At 44.0% G+C, this 20,034-nt stretch overlaps 1 protein-coding gene across 1 annotated transcript; it reads right to left on the minus strand.

Moving 5' to 3' along the window:
• Positions 1–12,075: 12,075 nt before the first annotated feature.
• On the minus strand, positions 12,076–14,534 carry LOC115153309 (ubiquitin-40S ribosomal protein S27a). The gene is made up of 6 exons (XM_029698619.1): positions 14,454–14,534; positions 14,280–14,344; positions 13,774–13,828; positions 13,597–13,682; positions 12,836–12,967; positions 12,076–12,264 (listed from the first exon to the last, which is right to left on the minus strand). Exons 2-6 carry the CDS (start codon positions 14,325–14,327, stop codon positions 12,115–12,117), a joined length of 471 nt encoding a protein of 156 aa, XP_029554479.1. The 5' UTR covers positions 14,328–14,344; positions 14,454–14,534; the 3' UTR covers positions 12,076–12,114.
• Positions 14,535–20,034: the final 5,500 nt, after the last annotated feature.

Genomic DNA, 20,034 nt, shown 5'->3' on the forward strand with positions numbered 1-20,034 from the left:
GGTGAGAAAACTCTCCGGCTCTGTCTGACCAATGCCATTAGGTCCCATTTCTGTTGCGACGTTAATTTGGTTCCCATAGGGACTTCCACTGGCGTCGCCTCATCTTTCCCCTTTCCCCTATATAACAACTGCGCCTCCCTCTCATAGTACAACTTCAACAGGTTGACGTGGTAAATCTGCACAGCTCGGTGCTGCCTAAGCTGCCTAACCCGATAGGTCACCGGGGATACCTGCTCTAACACCTCATAGGGACCCTGCCATTGTGCTATGAGTTTGTTGCGGCGTTGGCACTAACAGGAGGAACTTGTCCCCTGTTTTGAAAGTGCGGGTTTGGGCTGTCCGATTGTGGGACCGTGCCTGGGCTCGCCCCATGTGTTAGGATGGGCGCTATATGGCCAGTGGTTAACTATCTCGCATAAGGACTACGTGATCAATGAACGAGCGGTAGGGACATGGTTGGTTCTCCCAGGCTTCTTTTGCTGAATTCAAAATGCCTCTGCATGGTCGCCCGTACAACAATTAGAAGGGGGAGAACCCGGTTGAGGCTTGAGGAACTTCGCGTAGGGCAAACATAAGATGGGGTGACAGCATGTCCCAATTTATTCCGTCCTAATCCACTATGCGTCTTTACATGCTCTTGATGGTTTTATTCAGCCTCTCGCACAGTCCGTCCGTCTGGGGGTGATAAACACTCGTTCTAATCTACTCTACATTGTATAGCTTACACAGGTCTTTCATGAGCCGCGACATAAAGGGAGTGCCTTGATCTGTCAAAATAGTCAAGGGTAATCCTACTTGCGAAAACAACATGAACAGCTCAGCTCCTTGGCTATGCCTTTCGGCGCCATGGTGCGTAATGGAATAGCCTCGGGATATTTGGTTGCGTAGTCCACTACTACGAGGATGTATTGTCCTCAGGAGGATCGTGGCAGCGGCCCCACTAGGACCATGGCAATACGTTCGAATGGTGTTTCTATAATGGGAAGAGGTATCAGGGGATTGCGAAAATGGGCCTTGGAGGCCATACATTAAAAGACCTATCGCATGACCTGCAATATTTGGCTACGTTTCTGGTCACCCCCGGCTAGTAGAACCGGGTTAGTACCCCCTCAGCCGTTTTCACCCATCCTAAATGTCCGCCTAAGACATGGGAGTGGGCCTAGTGCAGCACAGTGTCTTGATATGACCTCGGTACTATCAATAGTTTGAACTCGCCCTTCCTTCTCCTACATATCCAATATACAGTGGCTTGCGAATGTATTCACCCCCTTGGCATTTTTCCTATTTTGTTGTGTCGTGGAAAATTGTCTTAAGAATAACACTTCTTACAAGAACTTGTAAATTCAATATAGACTTTAATACAGAGTAATAAAGCCGAGCCGGTCCGCGGACAACAACTCCCTTCCTTCGGCCCCGGCTCTGCTTTTATGCATATACAATACATAGGTCCATCCTTTATGTAAATGAAGTAAAACCCCCTATGCGTTCTGCCACCTTTTTCTTTCAACCCAATGGATAACGCCCATATCTGCTTTTAGCTCTAACATAGTAGGGGCTAGACTCCTCATATAGATATGAAAATAATGCTTGCATTGCATGCTTACGCTTGGCATATATTTAGTCATAGCCATACATTCAGCTTGCCTGGCCGTTCCGTGGTTCCTACTTGGGGATGTATGGCCACCTGTTATCTCCACTCAGGGCCAGCTGCCAGTCTCCTCTTTCGCTAACTAATGTATTTCTATTTTTCTTTCCCTCAGCAAGTCTACCTTTCTCCCACAGTTGCCTTACAACCTGGAATTAAATAGATTTTGGGGGGATTTTATCATTTGATTTACACAACATGCCTACCACTTTGAAGATGCAAAAGATTTTTTCTTGTGAAACACACAAGAAATAATACAAAAAAACAGAACTTGAGCGTGCATAACTATTCACCCCCAAAGTCAATACTTTGTAGAGCCACCTTTTGAAGCAATTACAGCTACAAGTCTCTTGGGTTATGTCTTGGCACATCTAGACACTGGAATTTTTGCCCATTCTTCAAGGCAAAACTGCTCCAGCTCTTTCAAGTTGGATGGGTTCCGCTGGTGTACAGCAATCTTTAAGTCATACCACAGATTCTCAATTGGATTGAGGATTGACTAGGCCATTCCAATACATTTAAATGTTCCCCTTAAACCAATAGAGTGTTGCTTTAGCAGTATGCTTAGGGTCATTGTCCTGCTGGATGGTGAACCTCCGTCCCAGTTTCAAATCTCTTGAAGACTGAAACAGGTTTCCCTCAAGAATTTCCCTGTATTTAACGCCGCCCATCATTCCTTCAATTCTGACCAGTTTCCCAGTCCCTGTCGATGAAAAACATCCCCACAGCATGATACTGTTTGCTTATTTTTTTCTTTAAGCAGTGGCTTTTTTTCTGGCCACTCTTTCGTAAAGCCAAGCTCTGTGGAGTGTACGGCTTAAAGTGGTCCTATGGACAGATACTCCAATCTCCGCTGTGGAGCTTTGTATCTAATTCAGGGTTGTCTTTGGTCTCTTTGCTACCTCTCTGATTAATGCTCTCCTTGCCTGGTCCATGAGTTTTGGTGGGCGGCCCTCTCTTGGAAGGTTTGTTGTGGTGCCATATTCTTTCAATTTTTTTAATAATGGATTTAATGGTGCTCCGTGGGATGTTCAAAGTTTCAGATATTTTTTATAACCCAACCCTGATCTGTACGTCTCCAGAACGTTGTCCCTGACTTGTTTGGAGAGCTCCTTGGTCTTCATGGTGCCGCTTGCTTGGTGGTGCCCCTTGCTTAGTGGTGTTGTAGACTCTGGGGCCTTTCAGAACAAGTGTATATATATACAGAGATCATGTGACAGATCCTGTGACACTTAGATTGCACACAGGTGGACTTTATTTAACTAATTATGTGACTTCTTAAGGTAATTGGTTGCACCAGATCTTATTTATGGGCTTCATAGCAAAGGGGGTGAATACATATGCACGCAACACTTTTCAGTTTTTTATTTTTGCAAGACACTGTAATAGGCCGTTCCTTATGGCAAAATATGGGAAACGTAACTCACCCTCATCCTGTAGCCTCTTCCCATCAATAACTGTCATTTTGACCATCAGCCTTACCACCTCCGGATCTCACTATGGGCCGTGCCAAACTGACCCATAAGGTTTTTGGAAAGGGAAACTTCCGTAGCCTTCGGACAGGGTGGGGGGCAATCTATGTCGCCATCTTTGGATTCCATGCCAAACACCGGCCAGGACACCTCTGGTGTGGACTCTGCGAAGATCTGTCAAAGCTGCTCTCTTTCCTCCTGACTCCTATCCTCGCCCGACTGGCTGGTTCCCTCTTCGCCTTGGCTCTCGACTCTGTGGCACATCTCATCACTGGACATCTCTTCGAAGACCCGCCGCAGCTGTCGTGTGGACTCCTCATCCTGCTTTTCCCATTCCCCTAGTAGACCGTCTAGTCGCCCAGTGTGGTTTACTTTCTTCCCCGGAGTTTATGGCAGGCAACCGGGTTATGTGCCAGGCCCATGTGGTGCTGTGAGCTCCTCTTCTCTTGTTGGCCCCTCTCATGCTTCTCCACATTGGCCCACCACCGGTGAAAGAGTGGGCAGTCTTGGCCAAGGAGGACGGGAACTGACAAGTTTGGTGACAGGCCCATCGCCATAGTGACCTTTCCCACGGGTGTGGTCATCTTTACTCGGCCCGGGGGTACCCTTGGACGTTGTGTGTATGCATGACACCCTCACTTCACCCTCGAGCACTGTCCAGTCATCCTGTATATCCCTTTGGCTGAGGGAGACAATGCTGCCGGAGTCCAGGAACGCAAACGTTTTCGTCCTGCCTATTCTCACCAGAACGCGCCGGGCCGAGGCCGTCTCTGCCTGCCAGCACAGGCTTGATGAGGAATGTTTCTTGCCTGGGAGGGGCCGGGGCCGGGGCTCGGGTTACTTGCAGACTTGTTTACGCTGTTGTGCGTTTTTGTTGCCGTTTTTACTTTGCTACCTGACGGTTTTTTGCTCAGGACCACATCGACAAAGAACAGAGTCTTCAAGCAAATGTATCTAAGCACAGTGTCAAAGGGAAGTCAAATAACCAATTTCCACTACTCTAGGGTCCAATGGCGGCGAGCTTTACACCACTCCAGACAACGCTTGGCATTGCACATGGTGATCTTAGGCGTGTGTGCGGCTGCTCGGCCATGGAAACCCATTTCATGAAGCTCCCGACAAAAAGTTATTGTGCTGACGTTGCTTCCAGAGCAGTTTGGAACTCTGTAGTGAGTGTTGCAACCGAGGACAGAAGATTTTCACGCGCTACGCGCTTCAGTAGTCGGCAGTCCCGTTCTGTGAGTTTGTGTGGCCTACCACTTCGTGGCTGAGCAGTTGTTGCTCCTAGACGTTTCCACGTCACAATAACAGCACTTACAGTTGACTGGGGCAGCTCTAGCGGGGCAGAAATTTGACGAACTGACTGGTTGGAAAAGTGGCATCCTATGACAGTGCCACAGTGACATTCAACGAGCTCTTCAGTAAGGCCATTTTACTACAAATGTTTTTCTATGGAGATTACACACACACACACACACACACACACACAGTTGAAGTCGGAAGTATGCATACACTTAGGTTGGAGTCATTAAAACTTGCTTTTCAACCACTCCACAATTTTCTTGTTAACCTGTTGGGGATAGGGGGCAGTATTTGCACGGCCGGATAAAAAACGTACCCGATTTAATCTGGTTACTACTCCTGCCCAGTAACTAGAATATGCAGATAATTGTTTGATTTGGATAGAAAACACCCTAAAGTTTCTAAAACTGTTTGAATGGTGTCTGTGAGTATAACAGAACTCATTTGGCAGGCCAAAACCTGAGAAGATTCCAAGTCATTCCAGGGTTTTTCTTTATTTTTACTATTTTCTACATTGTAGAAAAATAGTGACATCAAAACTATGAAATAACACATATGAAATCATGTAGTAATCAAAAAAGGGTTAAACAAATCAAAACCATCATAGCGCTTGATGGTTTTTGCGACTGCACTTGAAGAAACTTCTTCAAATTTTCCAGATTGACTGACCTTCATGTCTTAACGTAATGATGGACTGTCGTTTCTCTTTGTATATTTGAGCTGTTATTGCTGTAATATGGACTTAGCCTTTTACCAAATAGGGCTATCTTCTGTATACCAACCCTACCTTGTCACAATTAATTGTCTCAAACGTATTAAGGAAAAAAAGGCACACCTGTTAATTGAAATACATTCCAGGTGACTACCTCATGGAGCTGGTTGAGAGAATGCCAAGAGTGTGCAAAGCTGTCATCAAGGCAAAGGGTGGCTACTTTGAAGAATCTGAAATATAAAATATTTTTTGATTTGTTTAACACTTCTTTGTTTACTACATGATTCCATGTGTTATTTCATAGTTCTGATGTCTAAACTATTATTCTACAATGTTGAAAATAGTACAAATGAAGAAAAACCCTGGACTGAGTAGGTATGTCCAAACTGTTGCCTGGTACTGTACGAACATACACTACCGTTCAAAAGTTTGGGGTCACTTGGAAATGTCTTTGTTTTTGAAAGAAAGCACATTTTTTGTCCAATAAAATAACATCAAATTGATCAGAAATACAGTGTAGACATTGTTAATGTTGTAAATGACTATTGTAGCTGGAAACAGCTGATTTTGAATGGAATATAAACATAGGTGTACAGAGGCCCATTATCAGCAACCATCACTCCTGTATTCCAATGGTACATTGTGTTAGCTAATCCAAGTTTATCATTTTAAAAGGCTAATTGATCATTAGAAAACCCTTTTGCAATTATGTTAGCACAGCTGAAAACTGTTGTTCTCATTAAAGAAACAATAAAACTTGTCATCTTTAGGCTAGTTGAGTATCTGGAGCATCAGCGGGTTCCATTACAGGTTCAAAATGGCCAGCGACAAAGCACTTTCTTCTGAAACTCGTCAGTCTTTTCTTGTTCTGAGAAATTAAGGCTATTCCATGCGAGAAATTGCCAAGAAAATGAAGATCTCGAACAACGCTGTGAACTACTCCCTTCACAGAACAACGCATACTGTCTCTAACCAGAATAGAAAGAGGCCCCTGGTGCACAACTGAGCAAGAGGACAAATACATTAGAGTGTCTAGTTTGAGAAACAGACGCCTCACAAGCCCTCAACTGGCAGCTTCATTAAACAGTACCCGCAAAACACCAGTCTCAACGTCAACAGTGAAGAGGCGACTCTGGGATGCTGGGATTCTAGGCAGAGTTCCTCTGTCCAGTGTCAGTGTTCTTTTGCCTATTTTAATATTTTATTTTTATTGACCAGTCTGAGATATGGCTTTTACTTTGCAACTCTGCCTAGAATTCTTTTTTTCCTCAATCTTCACACAATACCCCATAATGACAAAGCGAAAACAGGTTTTAGAAATGTTTGCAAATTTATAAAAAGAAAAACCTTATTTCCTTAAGTATTCTAACCCTTTACTATGAGACTCAAAATTGAGCTCAGGTGCATCCTGTTTCCATTGATCATCCTTGATGTTTCTACGACTTGATTGGAGTCCACCTGTGGTAAATTCAATTGATTGGACATGATTTGGAAAGGCACACACCTGTCTATATAAGGTCTCACAGGTGACATTGCATGTCAGATCAAAAACCAAGCCATGAGGTCGAAGGAATTGTCCGTAGAGCTCTGAGACAGGATTGTGTCGAGGCACAGATCTGAGGAAGGGAACCAAAACATTTCTGCAGCATCGAAGGTCCTCAAGAACACAGCCTCCATCCTTCTTAAATGGAAGACATTTGGAACCACCAAGACTTCCTGGAGCTGGCAGCCTGGCCAAACTGATCAATTGGGGGAGAAGGGCTTTGGTCAGGGAGGTGAACAAGAACCCGATGGTCACTGACAGAGCTCCAGAGTTCCTCTGTGGAGATGGGAGAACCTTCCAGAAGGACAACCATCTCTGCAGCACTCCACCAATCAGGCCTTTATGGTAGAGTGGCTAGACGGAAGCCGCTCCTCAGTAAAAGGCACAACAGCCCGCCTGGAGTTTGCCAAAAGGCACCTAAAGGATTCTCAGATTATGAGAAACAAGATTCTCTGGTCGCATGAAACCAATATTGAACTCTTTGGCTTGAATGCCAAGCGTCACGTCTGGAGGAAACCTGGCACCATCCCTACGGTGAAGCATGGTGATGGCAGCATCATACTGTGGGGATGTTATTCAGCAGCAGGGAATGAGAGACTAGTCAGGATTGAGGGAAAGATGAACGGAGCAAAGTACAGAGAGATCCTTGATGAAAACTAGCTCCAGAGCGCTCAGGACCTCAGACTGGGGCGAAGGTTCACCTTCCAACAGGACAACGACCCTAAGCACACAGCCAAGACAACGCAGGAGTGGCTTCAGGACAAGTCTCTGAATGACCTTGAGTGGCACAGCCAGCCAGAGACCGGACTTGAACCCCTTTCGAACAGCTCTGGAGAAACCTGAAAATAGCTGTGCAGCGACACTACTCATCCAACGAGCTTGAGAGGATCTGCAGAAAAGAATGGGAGAAACTCCCCAAATACAGGTGTGCCAAGCTTGTAGCGTCATACCAAAGAAGACTCTAGGCTGTAATTTCTGCCAAAGGTGCTTCAACAAAGTACTGAGCAAAGGGTCTGAATACTTATGTAAATGTGATTTCAGTTGTTTTACTTTGTCATTATGGGGTATTGTGTGTAGATTGATGAGGGAAAAAAACGATTTAATACATTTTTGAATAAGGCTGAAGTAACAAAATTTGGAAAAAGTCAAGGGGTCTGAATACTTTCCGAATGCACTGTATATACACACACGAAAGTATGTGGACACCACTCCAAATTACTCAGTTTGTCAAATTTCTGTCCTGCTAGAGCTGCGCCGGTCAACTGTAAATGTTGTTATTGTGAAGTGGAAAGTCTAGGAGCAACGACTCAGCCCTGAAGTGGTAGGCCACACATGCTCACAGAACGGGACCGCTGAGTGCTCAAGTGCATAAAAATGGCCTGTTCTCGGTCAGAACGGTCCCGACTGTTCGTCGGGAGCTTCATGAAATGGGTTTGCATGGCCGAGCAGCCGCACACAAGCCTAAGATCATCATGCGCAATAACAAGTGTCAGCTGGAGTGGTGTAAAGCTCGTTGCCATTGGATTCTGGAGCAGTGGAAACGTGTTCTCTGGAGTGATGAATCATGCTTCACCATCTGGCAGTCCAACGGATGAATCTGGGTATGGCGGATGCCAGGAGAACGCTACCTGCCCGAATGCATAGTGCAAACTGTAAAGTTTTTCATGGTTCGGGCTAGGCCACTTAGTTCCAGTGAAGGGAAATCTTAACGCTACAGCATATAATGACATTCTAGATGATTCTGTGCTTCCAACATTGTGGCAACATGATTGACGATTCTGTGCCTTCATGCACAAAGCGAAGTCCATACAGAAATGCTTTGTCAAGATCGGTGTGGAAGAACTTGACTGGCCTGCACAGAGCCCTGACCTCAACCCCATCGAACACCTTTGGGATGAATTGGAACGCCGACTATGATCCAGGCCTAATCACCCAACATCAGCAATAGAGGGAGTGCAGTGATATAGTGTTCACAACTAAATAATCATTGTGGAATCTGAAAAGACATGTATCCCGAAAGCATGATGGTATACTTCTTTATTTTACTAGGCAAGGCAGTTAAGAGCAAATTCTTATTTACAAGGAACGGCCTACCCCGGCCAAGCCCTCCCTTAACCCGTACGATGCTGGACCATTTGTGTACCGCCCTATGGGACTCCCGATCACGGCCTGGGATCGAACCCGGGTCTGTAGTGACACTTCTAGCAGTGCCTTACATGCTGACCAGACCGGACACGTCGTGTGCGCGATCGTCGCAAAATAAATGTAGAAATCCATGTTATTCAATTATTGCACCCACACTGCTCGCGCGCGCCAACGAACGTCTGAATAAATGTATGCACGATAGCGCACGCGCGCAGCCGGTTTGGGTTCCGTGTCAGAACGCTGCGCCACTCAAGATACGTACTACGTGCACATGCTAAAAGAAAGGAACAAGGTGGGTAGATAATTGTGTTATTGTAGCAAAGTATTTCAAAACAGAAAAATCTGATCTCTTAAACGTTTCATTCATTTTTGTTCTATTATCTATACAATAGGCCTTGCATATTTCCAAGTTCAATGAGCTTTCTGTTTTGATTGGGTTATTTTGCCTAAAACCCTTTAGGCCTACCTATAGAATTTTTTTTAAAACCAACTCTGCATCTCTGCCCAGCCTGGCAAGAGTGGCCAAAAGGGTGTTAAGCATCCCCAGTGGCTCTGCAAGTGTAGAGAGGGTATTCTCCGCTGCTGGCCTGCTCAACAGGCACCATCACATGAGCCTGAAGCCACAGACCAAACTTGTGTTTCTAAAAATGAATTCTTAAAATGAATTCAAAGGCACTAATGAGTCATTGTTCGTTTAATTTGTATTTAATTCTAAGTCACAGCCTATATGCGCAATTTATAGACAATAATGATTTAATACAACGAAATGTTTAAATGCTGAGGGCTTTATGTCCCTACCAGCCTATTGTGTTGCACTCGCAAATGCTTCATAATGTATTTCTTTGTAGACTATAGCCTTGGAATAATTCATTTTCGTTCCTTCTTACATGCTGACCACACTGCTTGCGTCGCAAAATAAATGTACACATACATGTTATTCAATCATTGCACCCACACTGCTCGCGCACGCCTATGAGCGTTTGCGTTGCCAGGCAATAGAAGTTGCTTCTATTTGTGGCGTAGAATGCACTTAGAAGCATATGCCCACGTGCCATCTCCTCATTGGTTATACCCACGTGGGTGATTGAAAGATGAACGGAGGTCGGTTGTGGTAATAGTCTAGTCTCACTATTGTTATTTTACTGCTGCTCTTTAAATTACTTGTTACTTTTATTTCTTATTTGTATTTTTTTAACTGCATTGTTGGTTAAGGGCTCATAAGTAAGCATTTCACTGTTGTATTTGGCGCATGTGACTAATAAAATTTGATAATACACCTTATGAAAGTTAGTTGCCAATCGCCATATAAAGTCTAAAGAATAAAAAGCCTGGAAGGAGGAGAGATTACTAGAAATTATTTGGTTGACCGTTTTATTTGTGGATTAATTGTCAGAGTAGAGGACCTTGTATTTCAGGTAAAATAACAACTCAATGTGTATATCCCAGGACAAATTAGTTGGCAACTGCAAGCTAGCTAAATTGGCAAAATGTTAAATGCTTTTTGACCTGTCCCCAAATTAATATAATTGGTTGAGTTTGTTTTGATATTTCAACCTGCATGTCGTGAACGCGTTTGGTGTGAGGGACAAAATCTATTTGTGAGCGAGTCAGGTTTGGGCATGGTGTTAGGCTCCCTGTCTGGCTCCTGACCTATTTGGTGTTTATATGCTGTTTAATATGACATGTAACCTATTTGAAAAATCATTTTAATCATCTATTACCTTGCTTGATGACTGTGGGCATTTTTTGCTTTTTGTTGTTCTAAATAGACACGGCTAGAAGGGCCATATTAGATTGGGTAGAAATGCAGGAAATTAGCTTTAGAAAAACGGTTATGTCCCCCCCACTTCTAAAACCAAAGTTGCGCCCTTGCCCTTATCACTCATCAGCGAGAAAGAATCCTTCAAATAAAAACGATACATTAAATGTATCCGTTTTTCACAGTTCCATCCCGTTATGGGTGCCTCCATCCAACGAAACTACACTTCCCAAGTTACACTTACACACACACAGGTGTTCGGAGCATGCTAGATAGCTAATTAGCACAGGGGTCGCCTCATCTACAGTCTGTTTTCCGTAAACAAGCGCTGTAACATCGAGATATGGCCGCGTGGGAACACTAACTCAATGTAGTGGAACTTAGTCATAATCAAGTGATAGGTTTTCTCCAGACAGCGCTTTGAATTCAGGCCAGAGTTCAATTTGTCTCATTAGACCACAATATTTTGCCTTATGAGGTCTTTCACATGCCTTTTTCCTCTGGAGTGGCTTCTGTCTGGCCACTCTCCCATAAAGCCCAGATTGGTGCTGTTGTAACTTTACGTTCTGGCTTGTTTCAACCATCACAGCAGTTCTGTCAGAGCGTTTATGGGGTTCTTGGTCAGCTCTATCCAATCTTGGTACTTCCATATTTTTTTCAATTTCCCAGTGATAACACTGTGCTCTTGGAAACTTTCAATTGTTATATACCCTTCCCCAGATATGCCCCATCACCATTCTCTGACAACTGACAGTTCCTTGGACTTCGTTGTATAGTTTCTGCTGACATGTACTGTCAACATTGGGACCTTATATAGGTGTTTCTCTCTAAATCATGTCCAATCAAGTTGTAACGACATCAAATGAAATTGGATGCGCCAGAGCTCAATTTAGTGTCATAGCAAAAGGATGTTAATACTTAAGTAAATTACATCTGCAAACATTCCTAAAAATCACTTTTTCATTATGGGGTACTACTGTTTTAACTAGGCAAGCCAGTTAAGAAAAATGTACAATGGCCAATTGTGATACAGCCTGGAATCGAACCAGGGTCTGTAGTGACACCTTTGGACAGATGCAGTGTCTTAGAGCCCCTTCACCCATGTGTAGATTGAATACTTTCTGAAGTCACTGTACTTCAAAAATAACAAAGTTCTGTTCAAAAAGTGTGGTGGCAGGTAGCCTAGTGGTTAGAGCGTTGGGCCAGTAACTGAAAGGTTGCTAGATCGAATTCCGGAGCGGTAAATATCAGCCGTTCTGCCCCTGAACAAGGCAGTTAACCCATCATTGTAAATAAGAATTGATTTAACTAGGCAAGTCAGTTAAGAACAAAGGTTCAATTTAAAATAGGCCTACACCAAGCCCATATTTAGAAAATGCTAATGCTTAAACCAAGAACTACTTGTAGCCCTGCGAATAATATTCCACCGGAAATGTGATAATTGGTTTACCCATCTCATTCATATCCAGTGTGAAAACATAGGAATCAAGCCATCAGTGATTGGTGAAAACATTTTATTTAGTCCAGTCCATTAGTTTACTTGTCCTCAGGCTTGTTGAAGCAGTAAGTGAGGCAGCACTTGCCACAGTAGTGCCTATCGAAGTGGCTGGCCATGAACACACCAGCGCCACACTCTTCAGCTGGACACTCACGACGCAGACGGTGGATCTTGCCGTTTTCATCAACCTGAAGAGACCATGGAAGCCATAAGTATAGCAACAGAACACGCACAAACGAGACAGTGACTGTTAAGTAGAGCACAACAGCAAATGTTTTGCAACAGAAAACAAATTCCCTCTTATCACAAACCTCATTGACAAGGAATTTGACACCACAGTAAGATATTCATTGCAAATTAGCTTTGTTTATGCCTAAAACATGGCCTATGTATACCAGATATATTTTTTAAATAGTTATATTTAAAATTACTTCTGGAGCCAGTAACAAATGTCTACAAAACAAATGCTGGCTCTATTCACTAGACCAAGGATTTTTAAACAATGGGTCAGGACCCAAAGTGTGCCCTGGGCATGCGAGGTGGGTCGAGTTATGAAAATACTAAATGTCATTGAAGGAAAATATGGGTCACGGGAGGCCGGTCAATTTCTAATTTGGGTCTCTAGCTGAAAAGGTTTAAGATCCACTGCACTAGAGACTAGTGGCAGCAGACAGCCAAATTGACAGACCTTTTTGTTATCTACTAGACTAGTTATCAGCAATCAAGGAAATGGGTCAGGTTGTGATCCAGCGCATTTACCTTGTAGTACTTGAGCACTGCGAGCTTGACCTTCTTCCTCTTGTGCTTGTTCTTTTTGGGAGTGGTGTAGGACTTCTTCTTCCTCTTCTTGGCACCCCCACGCAGTCTCAGCACCAAATGCAGAGTGGACTCCTGCAAGAAAAAGCAATTCAGTTCAGCCAGAAAGACCAACAAACGGCAATGGCTTCAGTGGTCAACGCTGCATATGACAATCTAAGAATAAATACTTATTTGGGCTGTATGATTGTAGAGAGAAACTAAAATATAAACCTAAGGCGTATTCAGCTGTCCCAGAATTAACCAAAACACAGAGAAAATAGCAATACAATGAGTTGGCAGGTAGCCTCGCGATTAAGAGCGTTGGGCCAGTAACCGAAGCCATCTAGGTGAAAAATGGCGATGTGCCCTTGAGTAATGCATTTAACCATAATAGCTCTGGATAAGAGCATCTGCTAAAAAACTAAAACATCAAATTAAACACTGCTGAGAAACAATGGTGTCCGTATCTAATCTACCACAAACAATTCCTGATGGCAATACATGTTGCATTAAAACATTCTGAAATATCATACGTTGACCGAATATTCAGCATGCATTACTTTTAGATATGTTCTGAAACATTTTAAGATGAAAGCAAGGCTGAGAACTCCTGGTCAACAGGAATGGTGTTGTGGACTTCAGTGATGTATTCTACTTCCTGCAACACATTTACTAAAGTGTAGTATTGTGAAATGTTTCCCAAGGTGAAATTGTCAGCTCACCTTCTGAATGTTGTAGTCGGACAGTGTGCGTCCATCCTCCAGCTGCTTACCAGCGAAGATCAACCTCTGCTGATCTGGAGGGATACCTTGAGAGAGACAAGAGGGTGAGTTCAATCTTTCAGGCAGCCACTTCATGCAATTCCAAGGATGACAAGGGGGGAAAAAAGGTGCAATTACCTTCTTTGTCTTGGATTTTCGCCTTGACATTTTCAATGGTGTCTGAAGGCTCAACCTGCATATAACATTAGAGAACCTGTCTTGAAACAGTAGCCCAAGGTATTGATGAACTAACTACCAGCCAAATGGCAATAACAAATGACTCATAAGTACATCTACATTAATGCAGACGGATATTATTATATAGCCAAGATAAGTTGCCGAGCTGTACCGGTCATTTACACGTGCATACGCAGGGCCATGCTACTAAAATGTAGTTAGCTACTGGTAGCCAACTAGCTAGCAGTTCAGAATAAAAGACCAGTAACCAAGTCGGCATGTTCTGGTAGGCTATTAACAACTACTGTCCAATAAAGATGAGGGAACTTGCAAAGGTGTTTATATCTGGTGAATTGCTATAACGCACTATAGGCTGATTTAAGTGTTACCTAGCCAGCTAGTTTGCTAAATAATGTATGCGCCGCTATTAGAGGCAGGAAGCACTACACCAAATCCGAAGTACCCACCTCGAGGGTTATAGTCTTCCCCGTGAGGGTTTTGACGAAAATCTGCATCTTGGCGATCAATTCACCTGCACACAAGAACGACAGTGTTGTAAGTACAACTATATCAGCTAAAACACGATCTACAATGTCGTTATTGTGGTAAATAATTGCTTAAAATGGAGAGCACGATCTTACCACCGGTCTCCTACTAATGGCGGATCATGAGAAGAGGGCTTTCCAAGCGTGCGACGGGGTTTTCTCGGCTCGTCTGCAGGGAGTAGGCGTCAAATAAAATGCCTGTTCAAAAACACCCCTCAGAAAAATGCATAATACATCACACTTTTTATTTATTTTTTATTTATCTCACCTTTATTTAACCAGGTAGGCAAGTTGAGAACAAGTTCTCATTTACAATTGCGACCTGGCCAAGATAAAGCAAGCAGTTTGACACATACAACACAGAGTTACACATGGAGTAAAACAAACATACAGTCAATAATATAGTAGAAAAATAAGTCTATATACAAAGTGAGCAAATGAGGTGAGATAAATGAGGTAAAGGCAAAAAAGGCCATGGTGGCGAAGTAAATACAATATAGCAAGTAAAACACTGGAATGGTAGATTTGCAGTGGAAGAAAGTGCAAAGAAGAAATAGAAATAATGGGGTGCAAAGGAGCTAAATAAATACAGTAGGGGAAGTGGTAGTTGTTTGGGCTAAATTATAGATGGGCTATGTACAGGTGCAGTAATCTGTGAGCTGCTCTGACAGCTGGGGCTTAAAGCTAGTGAGGGAGATGTGTTTCCAGTTTTAGAGATTTTTGTAGTTCGTTCCAGTCATTGGCAGCAGAGAACTGGAAGGAGAGATGGCCGAAGGAGGAATTGGCTTTGGGGGTGACCAGAGAGATATACCTGCTGGAGCGCGTGCTACAGGTGGATGCTGCTATGGTGACCAGCGAGCTGAGATAAGGGGGAACTTTACCTAGCAGGGTCTTGTAGATGACCTGGAGCCAGTGGGTTTGGCGACGAGTATGAAGCGAGGGCCAGCCAGCGAGAGCGTACAGGTCGCAGTGGTGGGTAGTATATGGGGCTTTGGTGACAAAACGGATGGCACTGTGATAGACTGCATCCAATGTATTGAGTAGGGTATTGGAGGCTATTTTGTAAATGACATTACCGAAGTCGAGGATCGGTAGGATGGTCAGTTTTACGAGGGTATGTTTGGCAGCATGATTGAAAGATGCTTTGTTGCGAAATAGGAAGCCAATTCTAGATTTAACTTTGGATTGGAGATGTTTGATGTGAGTCTGGAAGGAGAGTTTACAGTCTAACCAGACACCTAGGTATTTGTAGTTGTCCACATATTCTAAGTCAGAACCGTCCAGAGTAGTGATGCTGGACGGGCGGGCAGGTGCAGGCAGCAATCGGTTGAAGAGCATGCATTTAGTTTTACTTGTATTTAAGAGCAGTTGGAGGCCACGGAAGGAGAGTTGTATGGCATTGAAGCTCGTCTGGAGGGTAGTTAACACAGTGTCCAAAGAAGGGCCAGAAGTATACAGAATGGTGTCGTCTGCGTAGAGGTTGATCAGAGACTTACCAGCAGCAAGAGCGACATCATTGATGTATACAGAGAAAAGAGTCGGCCCAAGAATTAAACCCTGTGGCACCCCCATAGAGAATGCCAGAGGCCCGGACAACAGGCCCTCCGATTTGACACACAGAACTCTATCGGAGAAGTAGTTGGTGAACCAGGCGAGGCAATCATTTGAGAAACCAAGGTTATTGAGTCTGCCGATGAGGATGTGGTGATTGACAGAGTCGAAAGCCTTGGCCAGGTCAATGAATACGGCAGCACAGTATTGTTTCTTATCGATGGCGGTCCGGAGACACCTGAAACCCCACCTCTTTAAGGAATACCTGGGATAGGATAAAGTAATCCTTCTAACCCCCCCCCCTTTAAAAGATTTAGATGCACTATTGTAAAGTGGTTGTTCTACTGGATATTATAGGTGAATGCACCAATTTGTAAGTCGCTCTGGATAAGAGCGTCTGCTAAATGACTTAAATGTAAATGTAAATGTAAATGGATTAATGTGGTCTGGATTAATGTGTGTTGGATTAATGAAACCATGTGCAAGAAAGGAGAGTGAAAAACATAAGAAAATTATGTTTGGAGATGGAAACTTCCATCACTCAACAGAAGAATTTGGAAGAAGAACCTTGCCACCTATCAAATCTGCGAGTGACAGTAACTTCCTAGAATCTCTTGGTGAATACATGTGAGAAGGAACATCTGATGTGTCCAGATGAGGGACTGATGAGCAACGTTACATATTTTACAGTTCTGCATTTGGTTTCAAAATAAAGAACCATACCCTTTCGCCTTGTTTTCAGCATCATCACTCAAGCATTCTTGTAGGCCTATACACCTTGGCTGTTTAGAATGCCTGGGCTTTTTGCATAACTAGCTATGCCTTTCTCTTGCTTGTTTGATTTTCACCAGGTAATTGAGTATGTGTACCGATGTGAAATGGCTAGCTAGTTAGCTGGGTACGCGCTAATAGTGTTTCAATCGGTGACGTCACTCGCTCTGAGACCTTGAAGTAGTTGTTCCCCTTGCCCTGCAATGGGTAATGATGCTTCGAGGGTGACTGTTGTCTGTGTGCAGAGGGTCCCTGGTTTGAGCCCAGGTAGGGGTGAGGAGAGGGACGGAAGCTATACTGTTACATATGCAACTGCAAAAAAAACAGTTCTCACCTCCAAGAAAGAGTATGATGAGTTCATCTGTGCCATAAAGAAGTGACCGTGATGCCAAGCTGGCGCATGGGAAACTAAAGGCCATGGTGGCCCAGCTCACCTCCCTTATGTATTGTCAGAGAAGAGCTGTCCAGCTTCAGGAAAGGCAACGGAGTCACTTCAATATTCCGGGTAGCCTCTGAGAAGAACATTGACCACTGATATGGTGACTAAGTTTATCAGGAAGTGTATAGGAGATGTTGTAGCCACTGTGACTATTAAAACCTACCCAAACCAGAAACCGTGGATAGATGGCAGCAATCGCGCAAAATGGGAAGTGCAAACCATCACATTTAAACATGGCAAGCTGACTAAGAATATGGCCGAATACAAACAGTGTAGTTATTTCCTCCGTAACGCAATCAAATAGGCAAAACGTCAGTATTGAGACAAGGTAAAGTTGCAATTCAATGGCCCAGACACAAGACATATGTTTTTTTAAATGTACCTTTATTTAACTAGGCAAGTCAGTTAAGAACAAATTCTTATTTTCAATGAAGACCTAGGAACAGTGGGTTAACTGCCTTGTTCAGGAGCAGAACGACAGATTTTTACCTGGTGATTTGATCTTGCAACCTTTTGGTTACTAGTCCAACACTCTAACCACTAGGCTACCTGCCGTATGTGGCAGGATCTACAGACAATAACGGACTAGAAAGGGAAAACCAGCCACGTCGCGGACACCCTCGTCTTGCTTCCGGACAAACTCTTCACTTGCTTTGAGCATAACAGCGCCACCGACGCGGCCTGCTACCAAGGACTGTGTGCTCTCCCTCTCCGTGGCCGATGTGAGTAAGACATTTAAGTGTGTTAACCCTCGCAAGGCTGCCGGCCCAGACGGCATCCCTAGCCGTGTCCTCAGAGCATGTGCAGACCAGCTGCCTGGAGTGTTAACGGACATATTCAATCTCTCCCTATCCCAGTCTGCTGTCCCCACATGCTTCAAGATGTCCACCATTGTTCCTGTACCCAAGAAATCAAAGGTAACTGAACTAAATGACTATCGCCCAGTAGCACTCATTTCTGTTATCATGAAGTGCTTTGAGAGACTAGTCAAGGATTATATCACCTCTACCTTACCTGACACCCTAGACTCACTTCAATTTGCTTACCACCCCAATAGATCCACAGACGATGCAATCGCCATCGCACTGCCCTATCCCATCTGGACAAGAGGAATACCAATGTAAGAATGCTGTTCATTGACTACAGCTCAGCATTCAACACAATAGTACCCTCCAAGCTCATCGTTAAGCTCAGGGCCCTGGGTCAGAACCCCACCCTGTGTAACTGGGTCCTGGACTTCATGACGGGCCGCCCCCAGGTGGTGAAGGTAGGAAACAACACCTCCACTTCGCTGATCCTCAACACAGAGGCCCCACATCGGTGCGTGCTCAGCACCCTCCTGTACTCCCTGTTCACCCATGGCTGCGTGGATACGCACGCCTCCAACTCAATCATCAAGTTTGCAACATTAGTAGGCCCGATTACCAACAATGAAGAGACAGCCTACAGGGAGGAGGTCAGGGCCCTGGGAGTGTGGTGCCAGGAAAATAACCTCTCACTCAACATCAACAAAACAAAGGATCTGATCGTGGACTTCAGGAAACAGCAGAGGGAGCACCCCCATATCCACATCGAACTTCTCCACTGTGGTCTCGTCGTCTTGAGACAATGGAAAGGTTAAAAGGTGGATCTCTTTGTTGTCTATCTTAAACAGATGACCTGTGGTCCCTATACACACATCATGTTGGTTATTGTGAAGTCTCAACCATGAAGTAACTCTGCATTTTGTACAGGCACACAACACATATACGCCTGTATGAACTGTTTTCAGCCTATGGCATCTCTGTTTCCCCTATAGAGGTCACAGTGTGCCAGGGGGAGCTGCCCCCTCTGCTCCTTTTCTTCCAGGTCTTCATGATATCAGTGCATGCTTGGAAACATCTGGCTGTGGAGACCCTAGGGGGTCCGGTGTGCCATACAGCACAACTTTGTAGAGCTGGTCACACACTGGGTCACCCAGAAGATGTTAGCATATAATTGTGTATAATATGAGTGTTAGGGGTTATCAGTCTTTTTGGTGTAGGGTTTGAATGGTATAGCTGGGCATGGTTGTAGCAAATATAGAATACTCAAAATAACTACAGTATTGGTAAACTCTTAGAAAAAAGATGCTATCTAGAACCTAAAAGGGTTCTCCGAATGTATCCATAAGACAGAGATCATCAACTACATTCAGCCACGGGTTGATGTTTTTTTTCTTGAGCGGCTGGTCGGGGGGCCAGAACATAATTACAAATCATTTGTAGACTGCAAATTGACCGCAAGAAGCCCAAACAGATATGTTTGACAAAAAAAATATTATTTCAAACCTTGCTTACATTTGTATACGATCACGTGTCTCTCTATTATGCGTGGGAATACTTGGGAACAGCTTTCTTAAATAAAAATCACTTGGAGCTGATTTCCTGGTGTTTTTACAGTCTTGTGTGTCCACCACTGAAAATTCAGCAACACATAATCAACAATATACAGTACCAGTCAGAAGTTTGGACACACCTACTCATGTCATCACGCATGGCTCTGGCTGACATCGTCTACAAGGCCTGCAGCTTGCTAAAGAAGGCCACATTGAGCATGTGCAAGAGAGGCATGACCAGCGATGCTATGGAGTTAATCTATCGAAGCAAAGGCTTTACTGCAGGTGGGGAACACACTCTCACTCATTTACAGATACTATTCACACACATCCTATGTAGTGTATGTGTGAGTGACTCAGTGTGTGTATTTAAGTAAATGTGTATTGTTCTCTGTATGTTTGTGTGCAGATGTCTGTTTGGCTGTCCCAGTTTGGCTCTGCTCCAGACATTGACTAAGAAATATCAGGGTCAGCATTCAATGATTTCTCTGGGCTTTGCCTGCCATGCTCTGCTCAACTCTGATCTGGAGAACCTGGCACTGCAGATGGTGGAGAAAATG

This window comes from Salmo trutta, chromosome 18 (assembly GCF_901001165.1).
Source record: "Salmo trutta chromosome 18, fSalTru1.1, whole genome shotgun sequence".
Taxonomy (NCBI): domain Eukaryota; kingdom Metazoa; phylum Chordata; class Actinopteri; order Salmoniformes; family Salmonidae; genus Salmo; species Salmo trutta.